At 39.2% G+C, this 21,614-nt stretch overlaps 1 protein-coding gene across 3 annotated transcripts in view; it reads right to left on the bottom strand.

The window, feature by feature from the left end:
- The window catches only part of SBF2 (SET binding factor 2), a 382,316-nt gene that overhangs the window by 31,110 nt on the left and 329,592 nt on the right, over positions 1-21,614 (bottom strand). For 2 of the 3 annotated variants that reach the window (XM_040989140.1, XM_040989142.1), the window contains 5 exons: positions 19,660-19,797; positions 11,800-11,984; positions 5,515-5,691; positions 2,105-2,206; positions 1,218-1,403 (listed from right to left, as the gene is read on the bottom strand). In XM_040989140.1, the coding sequence (XP_040845074.1) occupies positions 1,218-1,403; positions 2,105-2,206; positions 5,515-5,691; positions 11,800-11,984; positions 19,660-19,797 (788 nt within the window). Of the gene's footprint in view, positions 1-1,217; positions 1,404-2,104; positions 2,207-5,514; positions 5,692-11,799; positions 11,985-18,713; positions 18,810-19,659; positions 19,798-21,614 lie in introns of all 3 variants that reach the window. The other variant, XM_040989139.1, reaches the window with a different exon arrangement.

The raw sequence follows: 21,614 nt of genomic DNA, 5'->3' as shown, positions 1-21,614 counted from the left end.
CTCTTTTGAAGACAGAAGTGACGAGAGACACTTTCCTTCTTTGGTCTCGAGTAAGCGTTCTATTTCGTCAGAAACAGAATGGTCTCTAGATTTCTCCTTCATTAGCCAAGAGGAATCTAAATAAGATCAGAAAACTAATGTATAATTTTCTGCAAAGTAACAGCATACCCTTGTCCCCAGATTCTTCAAATGTTTCTTGGACAGATATAATACAATGATCCAATAGGTACTTCTTAAACAAATTGGTGCAATCCAAATCAGCCTGTGGAGTGTGTGCTGGGCACAGCGGGAAGTCAGGGTATGGAAAGCCATAGCTAAAGGTTTGGATGGTAAAATACTCTAAAATTGTGCAACTATGATACAACTCTATGAATATACTAAAAAATTATTGTATTTTATACTTATAAGTTGAAATATAAATCACACTTCAATAAAGCTGTTACTTAAAAATGATTAACAGAATAAAAAGAAAACAACCACAGTGCAACTTAGTCTCCTAGAAGATCCAGTTCCAAGTTTAGTCCTGTAATTATTTCTACTTTTCCTTCTAAAAGCCAATGTGTTTCAGAGGCCCACTGTTTCCATAAACAAGTCTGACATGCCAGAACCCATCCATCTACCCCTGGAGTTGTGATACAGATGAACAAGGCTGAAAGGGTAAGCTGCTTTTCTTAGGCCGGTTTAGCCTCAGCTTGCAAACCAGGAGCCATCTAATGCTCAAGTCCAAACCTGAGGCAGGCCCCTGCAAGAGGTCCGTAATTGCTGTACCTGTAAGGAATGAGGAATGGAGGGCACTGACATCTCCCCCAGCCTCCTTGGCTCACACTGGATTAGATACCTGAGCCTCTGGCCTCTGGTGATTTCTCTGTTCCTATGCCCAAGCTAAGGCCCTGCCATACCAGGCGGGTCACATTTAGATTTCAGGCTCGGCCCACCTAGAGGTTTCTGCTGTTCTACTTTTATCCTAACCTTCATGGAGACCAAGGCCCCATTTTCTCTTTGTGGAAGGGAATTTAGAGTACTGATATCCTCACTTGAGGGATGCTTGTTAGCCAGCTCAGTGGTCCTAGTTTCAAAAACTAACTTGTTCCCTCCATTCTGAGAGGTCTACTGCTAGTATTCCAGCACATAGGAAGGTGGCAGGTACAGATCTGCAAGGCTTAATAAATAATTTTCTGCTATTTATATAGAATCAATTTAAAACTTGCAGTACTTACCTGATGTACACAGTCTAAGAACTGTAGGAAGATTGGAGCAAAACCACTCCCCTGACAGTTGAGGGTCAAGTTGCTCCGCTGACTGAATTTGTGACCAAAGGAGAGCCAGTCCTTTTCAACCAACATCCGGAAGCCTTCGAGTGTTCTGTAAAAGGGATCACTGAGCACTTGAGTCAAGGATGTCACCTAGAACATAAGCAGATGGATACAACACTAATTTCAATCATGAAAAAGTCCTGCAGGCTGAGGCAAAAATACTGCTTTTTGATGCTAGTTAATTACAAGCAGTTAACTGCCAAGAAGCTTGTCCATTACATGCTCCAGAATGGCCAATGAAATGAATTTTACAAACTTTCCCATAAAAATGAAACTCAAAATTTATTATTTCCATGTAGTTACTGGCTACATGTTTTCTTGCAGGGGAATAAGATTTTAAACCTTAACTGACCAGTTTACTGACGGTCACCTTTTTTCCCAGATTAATTGATGAGGTCAGAGGATCTGTTAAGATCTACTTTATATTTTGGCAGACTGATGTCTGACTGCAATCTGTGCTCATACATTTCTTTAAAGCGAGTAGAAGAGCTTACAAACTGCCAGGAAAAGGACTGAAAAAAGCCAGGCAAGGACAGTCTATGACCTGCGCTGTGGGTCAAGGGCTCCAAATGAAAGCGTGTACTGCATATCTGAGTGTAGGAGCCTGGTGCTTGGAACCACAGCTCCTAGCACATAGCTTCTCTGATGCATACCAGGTGGGTGTTTTAACACAGGTCGTCTCTGTTCATAAACAGTCATTTGGCAAAAGATTGATTTTCAGAAGAACTTAAAAAACAATCAAATTGAAATACAAGTATAGGACTGTGTTAAAAAAATGTGAAATAGTTTACTTGTGCAGTGATGTCCCAGCCTTCTTCCAAGCAGACCAAAGCGGAGGAGCCGTTCTCGAGCACTTCTGCTACCACCACTGCCAGCTGCATTATCTTGTGAAGCTGATGGCAAAAACACTACAATTAGTCCAAGCACTTTCTAAGCAAAAGGGAGAGACTTGATATCAACAACCAAACAAGATGGCATAAAGTACTTGAAAAACAGAATCAAGTAATACTTTAAATACTTAGAATTGTCACTGTCTACTTTTAATTTCACATTTAAAAGTAGACATCTTTTAAGATAAGATTTTAAAACGGTATCTACTCAAAGACCCTTAAAGGATTTCCCCCAAAGTACAAGAGATAGAATGCCAGAATAGAAAAAATGAGATCGTTAGCTATCTTTTCAACCTAGTTATCTTATTTACAACTAGTTTTTCCACAGTGCAATAAGTTCTATTTCAGATATCCTTAAGTTTTACAGAACTAGTGATGACTACATAACCCTGTGAATACAGAAAAAGTACTGAACAGTACCCATGGAGAAGATGACTTCTAAGATAAATACAGTAGATGTTAATAAGATATTCCTACTTGTACTGTTTGAGCACAAACAGAAATTTTGTTTGTGCTCATTTTTTAAAAAGTAAAACAATTTGAGAAGCAGAGAGACACAGTGGTTGAGCTGGGCCAGGCCAAACTGGGGAGCTGGGAACTCGATCCAAGGCAGAGACTCAGCTGCGGGAGCCCTCCTGTACTGGCAGGAAGCTGGGAGTGGGAACCAGGGCTCAAACCTAGACACTCTGATACAGAATTCAGGCATCTTGACTGCTAGACAAACATCCATTCTTGCACTCAGTTTTTAAAGCCATTTCAATTGATTCACAATCATTAAACAATTAGACTATGAGCATAACATATAGACTTTAGAACTAGTATATGACAATCTAGGTTAATAAAAATATTGTAAGTATCATGAGACATAATTTACAGTATGAATCTAACTTAACTAAAAACAAACCCTCTATATTGTAAACATAATGAGACTATTTAAGAACAAGAGCAAGGAACAGGTTCTACCAAGCATTGAGAAGCCCTTCACTTACTATTCCTAAAATGTAGTTACCACCAGGCCTGAATTCTCTTGGGCTTACCATTTGCTCTAAGAGTTAATTTTTTGAAAGCTACTGTCCCAAGTGCTATAATACTTCCCACTATTTTCAGTCTTTTTTAAAAAAATATTTTTAGAATTAAAAAAAAATTTACTTGAATTCGAGTTACAGAGTGAAGAGGAGGGAGAGATAGAAAGAGATCTTCCATCCACTGCTTCACTCCCCAAATGGCCCGAATGGCCAGGGCTGAGCCAGGCTGAACCCAGGAGCCTGAAGCTTCTTCTGAGCCTCCTATGTGGGTGAAGAGGCCCTAGCACTCAGGCCATTCTGTTGTTTTGCCAGCCACTTTAGCAGAGAGCTGGACTAGAAGTGGAGCAGCTGAGTCTTGAACAGGTACCCATATGGGATGTGGGTGTCACAGGTAGAGGCTTAACTGCACAGTGCTGGCTCCCTATCTTTAGTCTCTTACCTCTGCTACAGGTCCCCTGTTCAGCAGAAATGAAAGAATGGGTGGTGGGGATAGTTTGGGTCTGGGATTCATGGCCTGGTGCCACAAGGGATTCCTGATAACTCCACAGTATTGAAAGTATCCTAAATTGCCTTAACAGAACCGAAATGAATGCAGTGTTAATACATCATTATAGCCACTGTATGTGTACATAAATGGCTGTGTGTGGGCCCAGTATGATTGCCTAGTGGCTGAATCCTTGCCTTGAGAACACCAGGATCCAATATCGGTCTGCGTTAATTCCCAGCTGCTCCATTTCCCTTCCAGCTCCCTGCTTGTGGCCTGCAAAGGCAGTGGAGGATGGCCCAAAGCAATGGGACCCTGCACCTGCATGGGAGACCCGGAAGAAGCTCCTGGCTCTGGATCAACTTAGCTCCAGCCATTATGGCCATTTGGGGAGTGAACCAGTAAATGGAATATCTTTGTCTTTTTTTTTTTCTCTTTGTCTTTCCTTCTTTCTGTAGATCTACCTCCAACACAAAAATAAAATGAATCTTAAAAAACAAACAAACAAAAATCAGTCAATACTGTTGGGGACAGTGGTGCAGTAAGTTGAGCTGCTGCTTACAAGGTAGGCACCCCAAATCAGTGTTCCAGTTTGAGTCCTGGCTGCTCTGTTCCTGCTAATGTGCCTGGGAAGGCAGTGAAGATGGCCCAAGTATGTGGGTTTCTGACATCTAGAGGGGGAACCAGAATGAAGGTTCTGGCCCTGGCTTGCTGTGGCCATTTTGGAAGTAACTCAGCAGACAGAAGTTCTTTCTCTATTTCTCTTTTAGGCCTCTCTTTCTCAAGTAGATGAATGAATCTTAAAAACAAACCAAGAGACAATTAACTCACTGCTCTGGGAACTGACATCATTTTCTGATTTTTTTTGGGGGGGTCTTAGTTCAGTGTATTGTGGGCAATAATCCTTTTTCTTCAAGAGGGACAATATGCTTAGAGGTTGATGGGTGCAGGGAATAGGAACTATGAATTCCTGTAGGGCAAGAAGGAATGGACATAACATTAGAAACCTAAGACAAGGCCTGGCGCGATAGCGTAGTGGTTAAAGTCCTCACCTTGCACGCGCTGGGAAACCATATGGGTACTAATGGGCACTAAACCATATGGGTTCTAATCCCGGCAGCCCCACTTCCCATCCAGCTCCTTGCTTGTGGCCTGGGAAAGCAGTTGAGGACGGCCCAAAGCCTTGGGATCCTGCACCCATGTGGGAGACCTGGAGGAAGTTCCTGGCTCCTGGTTTCGGATTGACATAGCACCGGCCATTGCAGCCGCTTGGGGAGTGAATCATTGGATGGAAGATCTTCCTCTCTGTCTCTCCTCCTCTCTGTATATCTAACTTTGCAATAAAAAGAAATCTTTAAAAAATAAATTTCATGTCCTTACCTCCTATGCTTTTCTGTTATTGAAAGGCCCTTTAAAACAGCATGAACACTGCATTGGGGAAGGGCAGGGTGACTGAGCAAGCATCTTCCATTTGCTGGTTTACCCTCCAAATGGCTACAACAGCCAGGTCTGGGTCAGGCTTAAGCCAGAACTTCATCCTGGTTTCCACATGGGTGCAGGGCACAAGCCCTTGGGACATAATTCTTCACTTTTGTGGGCAAGTTTACTAGGAGTTGGAATGGAAGTGGAACACCTCGGACTCGGATCAGCAGTTTGACATGGTATGCTGGTATTGCAAGCAGTGGTCAGGCCTGTTATGTCACAATGCAGGCCCCACATTCTTTTCTTAAATACAGGTTCTGTATTTCTACTTTAGCCTCTTCTCTTTCCTCAATTTATAATGCAAACTTCTCTAGAATTACCTGTGGGAACCATTCAGAGTCTCCTAGGGCTTTTAGGAACGTCATTTCTGAGTCGGTAGGAATGGTGCTTGGGATACAAGCCCTCATCAGCTTTTTAAAGCTTGCTTTCACTTGACGGATATCATGAAATTCAACAGGAACAAACTCACAGTTTAGAGCAAATTCTACCTTGAAGTTCTGTGGATAAAGATACAGAGAATTAGATGAAGTGCTATAAGAAATATAATATTTTCAATAAAGTGAGATTTAAGCATACATTACCAAGGTTGAATAGCTAGAGATCGCGATGGGTCAAGAGAGCCAATTTAATGTATTGCTGGAAAGGGTCATCCTATAAAGTCCAGGGGTTCACCTAGAACGGCAAGCCTTGCACTTCCTATACGTACATTATCACTTAGCTTGACAATGCTGTCATTCTTGGAATCTAAAGAGACTACTAGTAGGATGAAACTTGAGGGAGCGTTTGACATCAAGGATAATTATAAGGCCGTAAATCTGGAAGTTTAAATAGGAATCAATAATATGTGGACAGTATGGTTAATCTAACAATGTAAACTGAATCTTCAAGAAATGCATTATAACTGAAAGGTACAAGGAGTTTTCAAAAGGTTGAGAAATTTGTATTAAGAAAAATCATGCTTGGACTTCAATTTTTATGCTTAGAAATAAGCTCTTTTAATTTTCAGTGAACTTTTTGAACCATCTTTGTACTGTTGGGGTTTCAGACTGTACAAACTGAAAAGTCTGTCCACACTATCATGTAAGCAAAAACATATTTCATTTGTAAAAATGAAAAAAATGATAAATACTGAGAAAGAAATAAGAATCATTCAATATTCTAACATAGTGTTTACTTTAAGAAAAACCCAAACAATGAAACATGAAAAACATGAAGACTGGCTGATTACTAGCTGTGGGATAATACATGTATTTTCTTTTCACATGACACATGTATTAACGTGTTTATTTGCATACTTTTTCATCTATATTTTTATCCATATGGAGTGGATTCTGTGTGAAGTATAAGCAGCTGTATTCAATTTTTTTACAATTTATTTTTATTGGAAAATCATATTTACATAAAGGAAGGACAGAATGATCTTCCATCCAGTGACTCACTCCCCAGGTGGCTACAACAGCCAGAGCTGAGCTAATCCAAAGCCATGAGCCAGGAGCTTCTTCCAGGTCTTCCATGCAGGTGCAGGGTCCCAAAGCTTTGGGCCATCCTTGATTGCTTTCCCAGACCACAGGCAGGCAGCTGAATAGGAAGTGGAGCTGCTGGGATATGAACTGGCACCCACATGGGATCCTGGTGCATGCAAGGTAAGGACTTTAGCCACTAGGCTGTTGCACTGGGCCCATTTGCAATAAAAGAACGCTACCTGCTTTTCTAAGAGTTAAGCTGCTTTTTGGAGACTGGTTTCACAGCAGTGTAAATGCACTTAGTAATATTAGAGTATTTCAAAATGTCATGAGAAGTACATATATGGACTTAAAATAAACCTGCAAAAAAAAAAAAAAAAAACCACACACAAAAAACCCCCTTACTAGTTAATTCAATTTTTTCTTGAACTTTTTAAAGTACTTTGCTTCAGGGCCATTGCTGTGGCATTTCAAGTTAAGCTACTGCCTACTGTGCTGGCATCCCTTTGGATGTCATTTTGTTTTGGCTGCTCCACTTCTGTTCTAGCTCCCTGGTAACGTGGCTAGGTAAGCAGCAGCAGATGGCCCACATGCCTTGGCTTCTGCATCCATGTTCAAAACCTGAAAGAAGCTCCTGGTTTTGGACCAGCCCAGCTCTGATCATTGTGGCTATTTGGGGAGTGACGAGAGGATGAAATGTCTCTGTTTCTCCTTCTTTCTCTGTAACTTTGCCTTTCAAATTAAAATAAAAAACCTTAAAAAAATTAAATACTTTTGGGCTAACCAGTATCCCTAAAAATGATCATGGCAAATTTTGTTGTATATATTTATTATAATAAAAACTGCAAAAACACTTATTTATAGGGCCTAGTGTTTTAATGTTGGTTATCTCAATTTTTGTAAAGAACTGTTAAAAATTTAAAAAGCATAACCTCAAAAAGTTGCATTTCTAATATGTATCAAGAAAAGGTTTGTCTTAAAAATACAAATTTTAAGAAGCTACTCTAAATAAATAATTAAAATACAAGAAAAAGAAATCCTGGTGAACTGTATCTATATATAAAATTACCAAAAAAATCCTGTATGCTTGGAAATCTGACTGCATGTTTACATATACAATATAAAGAACATGGGGATCATGTTGTGACACAGTAGGTAAAGTTGCCAACATCCCATATGGGCCTGTTCAAGTCCCAGCCGCTCTATGTCTAACTGAGCTCCCTGATAATGTGCCTGGGAAAGCAGCAGATGATGGGCCAACTGCTTAGGCCCCTGTACCCACCTTGGGGACCTGGAGTCTAGTCATGGCTGCTATGGGTGTTTGGGAATGGAAGTTCTCTGTCCCTCCATCTCTCTAACTCTTCCTTTCAAATGAACAAAGCAAATCTTTTTAAAGTGAGAAACCTAACCAACAAAATGGGATGTTACACAATGACCAAAATAATTATGTAGACTGTCATACATGCAACCATGAAATTAAAGCTTGAGGTAAAGGATTTAGCAGTAGACACATGTTGGCTGCTGCTAGTTAAAATTTAGAATAGTTAAGATATGAGTAGTTCATATTTCAGTAAAACATATTCCTTTCTGTTTCACAACTATGTATGAACTAGGTGTGACAATCTTGCAACTTAGGAGTTAACAGGTACAAGAAGAAAAATTCCATCTCATTTTTATCATGACTCACTGTTACGTATTGGCTTTTCTTTGCTTTCTTTGTTGAGAGAAGAGGTGTGGAGCTGCAACTGGATAGCTCTGTGCTAGCCAGAATGCTGCACACAGTCGCAGTTGTGGCACTATACAGATATATGGGATTAGGAAAAAACAAATTTGAATAGAAGATATAAAATTGCTAATAATTTCTGTGCCATAAAGGTGAAATTACATTTTTTTTTTTGCAAAGACTGATTTTGTTAAGCAGAATTACAGAGAGGGGGAGAAATAGAGAGAGTAATTTCATCTTCTGATTCACTCTTCAAATGACCAGAATGGCCAGGGCTAAGCCAGGCCAAAGCCAGGTATCCCATGGGGGTGAAGGACACAAGCACTTCAGCCATCTCCTGCTGTTTTTGTAGTGCCTTAATATGGAGCTGGATCAAAAGTGGACCCCCAGGTCTTGAACTGGCACACACATGAGATGCTGGTGCCACAGGCAGTGGCTTTACCTACTATGCCACAATACTGGCCCCTAATATTACACTTTAAAAATGTTGTACTTTAAATATCAAAGAAAGAAAGGGAAACAATGGAGGAAAGGAAGAAAGAAAAGATTCCAAATGGTCAGTCTTTCTCACTCTTAAATGTGTGATCGTTGCTGATTTGAGCATGGATATAAAGGGAACAGGAGTGCACGCACATTGAGGAGCTCAGCCACGGGGGTCATTCTGATCAGCTAGCTAAGTGGTGTGCCCGTGTGTGGGAAGGACACTCTGTCAAGGAGGCTGTGCAAGCAACCATGGATGGCTACTGGACTGTGTCCTGACTATTTTCTGGATATAATCTGCTGTATCAAGACACATATGCAGATTTAAAGGCTGAGCATTTTCCAGAGGTATCATGCCTTCTGCCCTAAGGTTGGTGACTAAATAATTGCAGCAGTCCAGGTAACTGGAGGGGGCTGGCTAAGCTAGCTTGCTACACAAGAGATGACTCATTTACTGGCATCCTAGGGGTCAAACATGTTGGATCCTGCTGAGCACACCTTGTTCACAAACTCTACTCCATAGTTCAGCCAAAGGTCTGCTGAGATTGTCCAGGGTTAACTGGGCATGGAACAGAATATTTGATGGGTCTTCTGAATTAATTTCATTTTCTATGTACCTGTCAGTATAACGAAATTTATTTTGCAATGTATGACCTGCAAAATGTGAAACTCAATGAACTGTTGCTTTTTGATCTTAGTATACTGAAGATTTTATAGAGTAATAACAGTAAAAGATAAAGATGATTAGCATGTAACATTTTGAATTTTTTCTCATTTTAGTACATGTGTCTCTTTAAAATTGTTACTTGGAAAACCCTGCCATATTTTATTTTGCCTCCATAGGCAGTGCCGTAGTCCTTTTTTCTCCACCCTTCCTATAGCTTTCCTTATTAGCAGGTTTGCAACAACAGAATCGACTGTTTTGCTATGGGTACAGGTTCCCCTGAAAATGAATCAAGTCAGCAGAAAAAGCTTGACTAAGCCTTATTTCCTTTTTACATATGTACTTTCCAGTATTTCTGATGTTTATGTTATTTTTTTTAAAAATTTATTCATTTTTACTGGAAAGCCAGATTTACAGAGAGAAGGAGAGATAGAAAGGAAGATCTATCTGTTGGTTCACTTCCCAAGTGGCTGCAACAGCTGGAGCTGTTCTGAACCCAGGAGCCAGGATTCTCCCTGGTTTCTCATGCAGGTACAGGTTCCAAAGGTTTTGGGCCATCCTTGATTGCTTTCCCAGGCCACAAGCAGGGAGCTGGATGGGAAGTGGAATGGCTAGGATAGAAACTGGCACCCATATGGAATCCCAGCATGTGCAAGGTGAGAATTCAGCCACTAGGCTACCATGTCAGGCCCTTACGCCAATTCTTTGAGTATTTTCATGGCTAATACATAGGTACACATGAATACATACGTATACAAATTAAAATATACCACATATACATATATTCATGGAGGGCCTCAAAAAGCTCACAGAAAGTATGTATTGTGAAAACATCTCATAGATTTTAAGTTTTTTCACTCCAAAGTAAACTTTAAAAATAGAAATAATTTATTTGAAGGGTAGAGAGAGACATGCGGACATTTTCCGATGGCTGGGTTGATTTCCACATTTCTACAACAGCCAGAGCTGGGCTGTGTGAGGCTAAATGCAGGAGGCTAGAATACAATCTGTCAATCGCTTCTCGGCCTTTGGCAGAGATCAAGTGTAGAATACAATCTGCCTCCCATTTTTGTGGCAGGGACTCCGTTACTCGAGCCACCGCCTGGGGGTGATGCATTAGTAGGAAGCTGGAAGTAGAATTGGATCTGCAATTAAAACCCAGGCATTTCAATATGGGAATATCTGAGCCAGCAGTGGCATCCTAACTGCTAAATGAACTATCTGTTGCTAAATGTATCTTTTAATTACATTTTCCACAAACTTTATGAAGTATTTGTGTGTGTGTAGAGACTAAACATTTTTCTTCTGAGATTAAGCCCATGTTCTAGGGCCTGGTGCAGTAGCCTAGTGGTTAAAGTCCTTGCTTTGAATGCTCCAGGATCCCATTTGAGCCCCAATTTGTGTCCCCGCAGCCCAGTTTCACATCCAGCTCCCTGCTTGCAGCCTGGGTAAGCAGTAGAGGATGGCCCAAAGCCTTGGCTCTTGCACTCACATGGGAGACCTGGAAGAGGCTCCTGGCTTCAGCTCAGCTTAGCTCTGGCCATTGTGGACACTTGGGGAGTGAACCAGCAGATAGAAGATCTTTGTCTCTACCCCTCTCTGTATATCTGAGTTTCTAATAATTAAAAAAAAAAAATCTAAAAACCCAAAAAGCTCATGTTGTTGCCCAGTGTGATGGCTCATTGGCCAAATCCTTACCTTGTACACATCAGGATCCCACATGGGTGCTAGTTCGTGTCCTTGCTTCTCTACTTCCCATCCAGCTCCCTGACTGTGGCCTGAAAAGCCAGCCTTTTGGGATCCTGCATCTACACAAGACACCCCAAAGAAGCTCCTGGCTTCAGATCAGCTCAGCTCCAGCCCTTGTGGCCATTTGGAGAATGAAAGAGTGCACAGAAGATCTTTCTGTCTCTCCTCTCTGTGAATCTGCTTTTCCAATAAAAATCAATCAATCTTTGAAAGAAAAAAGGAGCCATGTTTTAAAGAAAGCTGGCTCATGACCAAATTTTATAAAACTGCTCTATGATGCTAGATTTTCTGCGTTCGTGTGTTCCTACGATGCCATGGTGCATGTGGCAGCAGAATGTTTAATCTGTAACTGTTGCTGGAGGACTACACTGCTGTAATATGGAGTTGGGGGATAGTGGGAAGAGTAGGCGAGGGGAGAAGAGGAGGGCAAGGGATTCCCTATACCTACAAAACTATCATGGAAAATTATATTAAAATAAAAAATAGCAAACCAATAAAACAAAACAAAGACAAAAAGAATTCTTACCCTGAGTTGTGACTTTTCACCAAATATATAAAGGGCTGCTTGGCGTTTGAAGAGCTGGTTTTGTAGGTACGTGCTGTTACTAAAGGAGGCAGAGTGATCCTTGCCTGCCAGCCGGGCGCCAACATCAATAAAGGATGTTGGAGAGCTGATCAAGCGGGCGCTAGAGCGAAGACTTGCCCACACACCTTCACAAAAGCCAGAAGAATTGAATGAGATAAGCTGATAACACTGATATAAGGGTAATAATAAACAGGGGGATACCAGTGAGTAAGGAAAAAGATGCATGCCCTGGAGTTACAGTTCTACACACAACAGCAAGTGGATTAACTCCAGGAATCATGGCTCCCACTAGCCATCTGCCTTTTGCTTTAGCAACACAAGCATTATTCTATATAGCATTTCAAAATCATATAATTTTACAACTATGAACTCACCCACATCAATTCTTTTATATTCTGATATAAATTTAATATTTATGGGTTAATAGAGAATAAGTAGAAACAGTACATTAACACTAGAAATAAAACATGCAGGTAGGAGTAGTAATGCACAGCTGAATTTCTCAAGGCTTCATTAAAGAAGCAGGTACCCAGAGGCCCACTTGTGTCAATAAGAAGTCTAGCTTAATAGAGACCATAAATTTACTAATGTAAAATCTGAGCCTGCATTTGAACTAACATCCCCAGATCACACCATTATTTGATGCAATTCCAAACAAGAAAAGGTGATTATATTATAGCGTTTCCCCCCCAAATTCATAAGAAGCTATAAGTTTAGTAACAATTCACCGATTCATAGCAAACTTTAGTTAAAAGGTACAATCAAAAGCAGACGATACAAAGGTCAGTAGAAACTGCTAGAAGAGTTCGCATGCTTATAAGTTGATCGTAATTATATTAATTGGAAGAATCAAACATTCCATATGCAAGTGAGATTACTGAGTATTAAACATCTGTTGACAAAGGCATATACTAATGCCCAAATTTGACTATTGTTGCAGCACATTCAAGCAGCAGGCTCCTTCATAAATGCCTATGGGATGAGGACTCTTAGGGATACAGGGCTTCCTAAACTGGGGTTTCTTTCTAGATCTGAAAGGCTCTTTGAGAAGCTTTAATCTTTGCCCAGTGTTGTTAAATCAAGCCATGCTCCTGGACGACCAGAACACCTGTGATAACATCACATGTGCTTCTCTCCTTATGAGCTTTTTGGCATTAAGAGACAAGTTCCCAAGAAACGGTATTTTAGGTGATTTGTTAAGCATGCACAAATCTTTCTATATAATCCATGAGATTTTCTCAGATACTATGGCAACTATTAACTTTCTGCAAATGGGATTATAGGAAATTCAAGATGTGGATGAAAATAAAGAATATAATTTGACAAACGTTAAAAAAAATCACTTGTAACATGTAGGCGTATGAGGATGGCTTAGTGATATATCAGGACATATAATACAGTACCTTGATTACGGACTCTTCCCTTAGCTGAAGATTTGGAATTTGACTGAGTAAAACAATTATTTCTGTACCATGCACTGGCAGGTAAGATTAAAGACAGAAGAAGAAATGAAATGTATATAGATACAGCAGCAAACAGAGCAGGTTAAGAGAAGAATAAGCCATTTAATTTTTTAAAATGAGTTAACAGGGAAAGCATAAGATTTAATAAAAAGCTGCACAGTCACAAAAAAGATGAACTGAGTGCCTGTTAAATCAAATTCAGCTCCTGTTTATAAACACTATAAGCACAATGAAATGGACAGCACAGCGGAAGATGCCACTAATAAATTATGCCAAATGGAATAAGCTTTTGAAGATTGCCATTCAGTCACAAACAACTTAAATGATAAAACTAAGAAATTTGGGATGTGTGTGTGTAAATGGTTGAGTACAGTAGCCCTGGTATTGAAGGGCATGGATTGGAAATGCTGTGTGTTTTACAACACACTTGTTTTAGCAGCAAAGTCCTTCATTGTCCTGGGCAACAATTAAGCTCTAGCAACCATTTGGAATAACTAAGGGCAGGTTTTTGCAATAGAGCATTAAGCATTGCCACACTATCTTTCTTTTCACTTGGAAATTACATTTATTTTCCACAAAAAGACAATTACGAGCAGCAAATATTCATGAACCTGTGACAAATACCCAATGCCATTAATTTAGCTTATGATGACTGAAGTAATGACTTCACTTAATATTCCTATTTGCACAAAAATGATAGGCAGTTTAGAGATGATACTTTTGTAATTTGAGTAATATATATATATATAAGTATTTTGTTTTTGAACAGAAAGAGTTTCATGACTATGTTAAACATTACCTGGTAATAAAATTGGTGACTAGTCTCATCTCCCCAAGTCAGTGAAGGGAAATGATATTGTTTTTATTTAGGATGGCAAACTTTGCTGGCAATATTATTAAGCAATACACTGCAAGACTACATAAAATATGGAATATAAAATATCACTGGAGGTGATTATTTCTGCTTCACTCCTTTGGAATCAGAAAAAAAGGGCAGTGATGGCTGAAGTGCTCAAAGTGTCAGAAAAGAAGGTTTGCAGAGGTGTTGGTGGATACAGAAAAAGTGAACCCTAGACAGAACCAAGACCTGGGACAGCCTGGCCATGGTGCAAGGTCTCTTGTATGCTGACTGTTCTCCTTTCTGCCAGTTTTGAGCTTTCCTACTCGGTCCCTGGGACACCAGATGATGACATGAAGACTGAGTACTCCCTCAATACAGCACTCATTCTAATGCAGGACTGCTGGCAAAGACCTCTTCCATTTCTTTACTGATAAACTCTTTTTTATCCCTTAAGATCCAGATATAATGTTAACTCCTTTGAAAAGTATTACTGAAATGCAGGGAATTCTATTTGAACTCTGATTGCAACACATTGTGATGTGTGCTTGCAAAAGTAAGAGACCTATTCTTGTCTCCATTTTAAGAGATTAGTATACAGGCACTTAGAGCATTTGTTGATTATTTCCATTTTATGAAAGAATGCTTAGTAAAAGTTCTAACTTTCTACTGTATTTTCAACTCAATTATTTGTACTCAAAGAACAAAAGAGGGAAATTAAACTTACAGAATTAGGCATTCCCAAATAGAAGCTCATGAAAGATTTCCAAGCACTATACTCTGGCAGAGATCTACAATGATCAAATGACCTGTACTATTATAGGGTCAGCAGAGAACTACCGAAATTGTAATTCAATGTGGAAATCATTTAACCAAAGGAATTAATTATTGCAGGAGTGTTGGGGAGTTGACTTAAGATTTCCTGAGTGTGCCTTGGACATTCTGAGGAGTGAACAAAGCAAACGTTTGGTATTTTTTCAAACAGCAGGATCCCATTTTGTGGCTTGTGAATTAATTTTAATAGATTAAATCAGTACTTAAAAAAAAAAAACTACATGCCAGTGTGTATGTGACAAAGATGAATATTGTTTCACAAAACTCCTGTTTCAGTATCTATACATTTTACTTTGTGGGGGCTGTTTCCTGAATTGTGATATAAAGAGAATGTGTGTATAAATGCATATTAAATGTATTTCTTCTTATGAATCATGATAAAAAAAACTGCTACTGGCTCCAAGCTAGGGCATATACCTTCTACTCTCTTGCTTTATGTCAATTCAGCTCAATGTCATTTAAATGCAGAAGTAGATTTCTTTTTATTACCTTTATCAGCAGAGTATTAAGCACCAGCAAAGGAAACAATTACCATAATAAGGGAAACTGACATTTTTTCAACTCCTATTATGAACTGTTGATTACCAAGAAAAGTGTTTTGCATATATTACTTATTGTTCGTAACTTTCTTAAAGCTAAGTACTATTTATTTAATCTCCATTTTGTAGGTAGGACATTGAGAATTAAGAGGTTTTCTAATTTGTTTAATATTGTGCAATAATTAGAGAACTATGATTGTAATTAGAGTGATATTAAAATAAACTTGATGTTTTGTGACCTGAACACCCATGTGATCCCGGATCTGCCTATAAAGACTGGCTGAGGGGACTGCTTCTGTGAAGAGATGACGCTGTTCATTCCCCCGCAAGGAAATGCTATTGCTCAGACATGAGTGTTTCCTAAGAACCAGTGCTACTGCCTCTGCTCTGTTCAGACCAAACAGGAGGAGAAGAGACGCCTAGGTTGGGTGTGGAGATGCGGTGCCTTAATTGTGAGTGTGACTGTCTGTCTAGCCTAGGACATGAGACACAAGATATATTTAGTAAGGGTTATACTGAAAGTCCCAGTTACATTGCTATTTGTTGTATGACCTTGACAAAGTCACCTATTCTCTCTGAGCCTCTTAAAATATTCACCCTAGAGGTTATTTCAAGGCTAAAATAATGCTTGTAGAAGAACTTAAATGGCTAGGAAAAGGTAAAGGATGAAAGCTTTAAAGCCACCTCCATAGGCAGGCGACTGGTCTAGTGACTTAGTTGTCTGTGCCCCATATAAAAGTGGCTTGGTCCAATTCTTTGGCTCCTACTCCTGATTCTGTTTTTTTTTTTTTTGTCAATGCAGACCTGGGGTAGGGGACAGCATTGATGGCCTAAGTTATTGAATTCCTGTCAGTAATAAGGGAAACCTGGATGTGTTCTCTGCTTCAGTCTTACCTATCCATTGCAGTCATTCTAGGGAGTGTGAACCAGTGGATTGAGTTAAATCTCTCTTCCTGTCCAAACAAAACAAAACACCCCAAAAAACAAAAACAAAAAACAGAAAAAAATGGCTTCTGTGTGGCCACTTCTCAAAGTTACCCAGATTTTGATATTTAGGAAGGTGGCAATTCTGATTTTCTCATAGCATTTTCATGCACAAATTAATTTATATAAGTTTTATTTTTAATTTTTATATATATATATTTATATGTATATGAGCTCTCCACTTGGGGCTCAAAAATTATTTTACTTTTAAAAGAAAAACAGTATTATCTGCTCACACTTTCATGCCTTTTGAAGGTGGTGGTTTTCTTAAGAGGCATGCCTTGGCTCAGGAATTCTCTAACATCCAAGTTAAATGTAAAGCAATCACCTTGACTGATAAAAGGTGAAGGTCACCTCAACCTTTGGTAATCAGAACAGGAAAGGCCCATAATAGAAATAATGTAAGAAAACTGGGAACTAAGACTGTTACTCAATGACAGCAATGCAAAAACAGCAAATATAGAAGAGACACAGAAGGTTAAGAGGAAGAATTACTAAGAGATAGGAGGCTTCTTATACAAGGCAAATAAGAAACTTTTAGAGAGGTGGTATGTAGCTCTCTGCAAGAATGAGGAGACCCTAAGCACAAGGAAATGAGCTACTCACAGGGCACAAAAGTGTATGTAACTTGTCTTGCCCTGGCTAATTTGTACATGTCTGCCAATCATACTCATGTAACAGAATTTTCTGAGGCTTCCCAAAGTAGCTTGTCTTGGTCCATTCCTGCTACTATGTGTGAAGAGAAATGACACTTTTAGAAGAGATACAGATAGTAGCTTAAGGAATCAGAGGGCATTAAACGAGTCAGGAAAGAACAGTATTTCTCCTGCAAATTATTGGCTAAGAACTTGAGGATCTGAAAGACTTTGTAAGAAATGGCATGAAAGAAGAGTTTTGTTTATCCCAGCTTAAGCTGACACGATGGCAGGCACCTTGTTAGAAGCAAAAATCTGTCATAAGCAAACATGGTAAGTTTATGGTGATTTTCAACAGAAAATATTTGAGAAAAGATTCAGAAATAATAGGTACAGCTTCAGAAAACACAGTATGGGTAATAAGGCAGTAGAATTAACCCAAAGAGGTAAACAAAGCCTTCCAGGTACCTCTGAGATTGGTAAAGAACTGAGATGTGGAGAGCTTATATGATGTTAATTTCAACATGCGCTAACCCAGTGACGAGTCACCCCACAGCTGATATACTCCTAGGCTGTATAATCACTTTTGAGTGCTGGGCTCAACTCTGTGGTGAGTACACAGTTCGATACCGATGGTGAATGGAATACAAATATCTGAAGTGGGGGATAAATAGAAAACGGGACAATTTTTAGACTTTGTTTTTAACTTCAGCAGGCAAAATGGGCAAGTTACATAGCGATAGATTTTTAGATCAATTTCTAACGAATGGAGTGGTGTAATCATGTAAGGGCTAGTTTAGGGAAGAAATACATTTCCTATTACTGATGATGTTTTAAGCAAAAGCAGATCACCTACTCGGCATGTATTCAAGAGGCTTCAGCATTACATGAGTCTGTAAGAAAAGAGCCTAAAGAACCTAGGATTTCACCGTGAAGTGGTGGGCTTTTGCCATCAAGGTACCTTTCTAGAATTGCCTCTGCAGAGAAGAATCTCAAATCAAGTTCCAGAGACCAACAGGAAGCAACTATTGGAGCCTAAAAGAGCAAATATACCTTGCCTTTCTCTATTTCCTCATGCCAGCAGCAACAGTGAGGGAAAAAGAAACTGGAGTAACTTTGCTGTCCTCCAAGCTAGTATTTCAAAGATCCTGAGCAAAAAGATAGGCTCTGGAGTCAGTGGCGTGGGCTGGGTGCCACTGGGTCTTCTGTGTTTACTACTGTCTGTGTATTTGTACCTTGCAAACCTGCAGCTTTGGGGAATACTCCCAGGGCTGATTCATCATTTAGTCTTGCTCCCCTCACCTCCTGCTGCTCCCAAACTCATCAATACGTAAGATATCAACAATATTACACTTCTTATTCTATAAGGCTAAACTCATCCAAAATCACTCTAGAAATAGATTTGACCATTAATTTATAGAAAGGAAATTAAGAACAATTTGAATCAAAAAAGAACAATTTGAATCATAATTAGTTGATTTAAAATACCCACTTATCTAGAAAAGTGATTTATTGCTTTTTATCTGTACCAGTGCTCAGTTATAAAATTGATCTTACTAACCTCCTCGAGCAAAGCTATTGGATGGGTTTACATCCAAATGTCCTGGCACTACCTGCTTAAGCACAGTGGACATTCTTGAAGTCCTCCTTTCAGTCCCTAAAGTCAACCAAAAAGAAGAACAAAAATCATGTTGTTCGGGTTAACATTACTCAAATGACAAAAAGTTATCTTCACGTGTAGCATGTCTAATTGCTGCCAAACTCCATAGTTTTTAAGCACTCAAAGCTTTATTAAGAGATAACAAGGCAATGTTATTACTGCACCAGAGATAACACACATTTACAAGATTATAGAGCGTTAGGTTTGGCAAGTGCAATCAGAGAATTTAATGATAAATGAAGCAAGGCATGCATGGTGTTACTTTACAAGAAAAGCCACTTTCTGCTTATGTTGAACTAATTCAAGTAGCTGATTAAGCCAAAGAGATCAACTTCTCAAGTCACATGCTCCTGCGTCTAACACATTAGGGTTACCTCTACATGAACCCTCTGGGGGTTCCATCACATGATAACTGAAACAGAATATTAGTACAAGTCTTAATGGCTTTATTCAAACCTCATGAGAACAAACTACACTGAAATCATAAAAGACTACAGGTAGTTTTAGAATTTCTAACAAACATCATTCTGAGAATATACATTTAACAAACATGCTCAACTTGTATATTCAACTAGGTAATATTTTACAGTGTAAATAAAATAGATTCTGGGGGAAAAACACTGAATGACTATTCAACACCCTCTTTCCTCTTAATGTGTTAAAAAGCAAATAATCAAATATCTACATTTGTTTACTGTTTACTAGACAATAATTATGGTACCCTGATTTTCAAGTAAAGTGAGCTTAAGTTATAGCTCTACAGGGTAAAACTTCTACTGGGTAAATAGCTAGACATATTAAGAATAGTTCTGACCTTTTATAGTAACTGTTAAGGGGGAAATCTTACCTGGAGACAGAGCAAGTGCTGGCCTAACAGCAAGGGTATTGTTGCCTCGGAGTTTCTGATGGACAGAAACTGCATTCAGCAAGGCTTGCAAGTACTTTTCCTGTTCTATACTACTGGAAGATTCTAAAGAGGTAGGAGCTATAAAAGAAAAACATTGAATAAGACAAAATAAATGTTAATAAAACATATACATGTGTGTATACTTCTATATGTTTATTCTTTGTTTATACAGTCTTTAAGTTACCACACCCGAAGAGAAACCAGCCCCAGTCGATTAAATGGTTAATCCTTCTATGATTTAGTTTCATCACACCTGCCTCTCTATTGCCTCATCATCATCATCATCCCAGAAAGAGCTCACAAACAAGCACAGAGCTCTCCTTCCAAGCATAGATGTAGCTTTCATTATCCAAGGAACTCAAAGTGAAAACTCCTTAGGCAGTAATTTCTCCTTGATGAGCTCCCCCAGTACTGTTCCATGCTACTGTTTCGGTATACAGATGAAGGCAGTTCCCCTGGCATCCCAGAATGGGCAGGGTGAGGCTTCTCACTATCACTAGTTTTATTCCAGTTTTGTCATATAGCCTAAGCAGGGACATGAGCTTGTGGGATTCCTTAGAGGAAAACTGGAGGAGAATGGCAAGAACTACGGCTAAATTTCTTTGTCCTTCTCAAAGAAGGCAAAACATATGCACAGATGGAACCAAATGTAACAGCAAGTCTGGGTTGGAGGGAATAAGCAGAAACCATTGAAGCTTTCCCGGGTCTTTTAAAGAGGCACTGGGGTTGATTCACCAGAAGGACAATAGGTCTTAATTTTTCTTGCAACCTAAACAGGAAATATTTTAAACTATTCTTAATTTTATGATGTCATTAAATTTCATAAACCCTAACACATCATCAATTATAGCAGGCACCATTATTTTATACTCTGAGTATAAGCTCCATTTTTAACACATGACACTATCTTTACTGATCGCATCAATTATAAAAGATCCTGACTTCAATATTGCAATGTGAACAAATACGTGAGCTCAAAGGTAAGAAAGATAGCAAATTTATATTAAAAAATCAAGAATGGAAATATATTTCAACTTTTCCCAACTACAAAGTCAGGGGTATGTTCATGAATGCTCTGGAAACGTTTGTTATTCTCTATAATTTACATGTGCTTGTGAACTCCTCTACACAAAACGTGTTGCAGAGGACTCCTCTAGGCAGAAACCATCAAAAATCAACTTCCTTCCTCAACAACAACGTTGTCTCCATACCAAATGGAACAATATGGCATCAGGTATGTTGCCCTCAGCAAACTGAATGAGATCCAGGGCACACCGGCCTACTGTGGGGAAGGAAGGGGATGAGAACAGAGATCTCAGAGGCACAGGTTGAGTGTACTTGTGGAACTACAGACTGCTTGAATTTACTTCATTACCAAGGTGACAAAAATGCATCCATTCCCTACCTGGATCTGGTATCTTAGTCGTACACTGTGTAATATTATGGAACATCTATTATGAGCAAAAAGCCATGAGAAAGGTCAGCAAAATATAGCTTCCAGCCTCACAACCTCAGACATGGTACTCATAAATATTTTCAGAAAAGAGACAATAGCAATTACTTCCCTAGCCTCCTAAAAATGTCTTTTTTTTTTTTTTGAGAGTTGCTAAAGCAGCATTTTGGTTCTCTGGTTGCTGGGTGGGGTGGGGGTGTGAGATGAGGGGGGAGATTTGAAGGAATGGGACAGGATACATCATATGGGACAGAACTCCTGGTTGCCTCTGAAGCTGTCAAATACATATGGATCCTTTTCAGAAGAAAGGAGAAGAAATAGTTAATGTATCATTATACCTTAACATATAGTATATAATCTATTAGTGTAATTTACTTCCCATCTAGATGAATACACTAGTTTCCTGAAAAACAGCCAAAACAAAAGACTGTATTACATTTTA

The sequence above is a fragment of the Ochotona curzoniae genome, unplaced genomic scaffold (genome assembly GCF_017591425.1).
Source record: "Ochotona curzoniae isolate NIBS_2020 unplaced genomic scaffold, NIBS_Ocur_1.0 contig_517, whole genome shotgun sequence".
Taxonomy (NCBI): domain Eukaryota; kingdom Metazoa; phylum Chordata; class Mammalia; order Lagomorpha; family Ochotonidae; genus Ochotona; species Ochotona curzoniae.
Note: the sequence above shows the minus strand (reverse complement) of the source record. Positions and strands in the feature narration are given on the sequence as shown.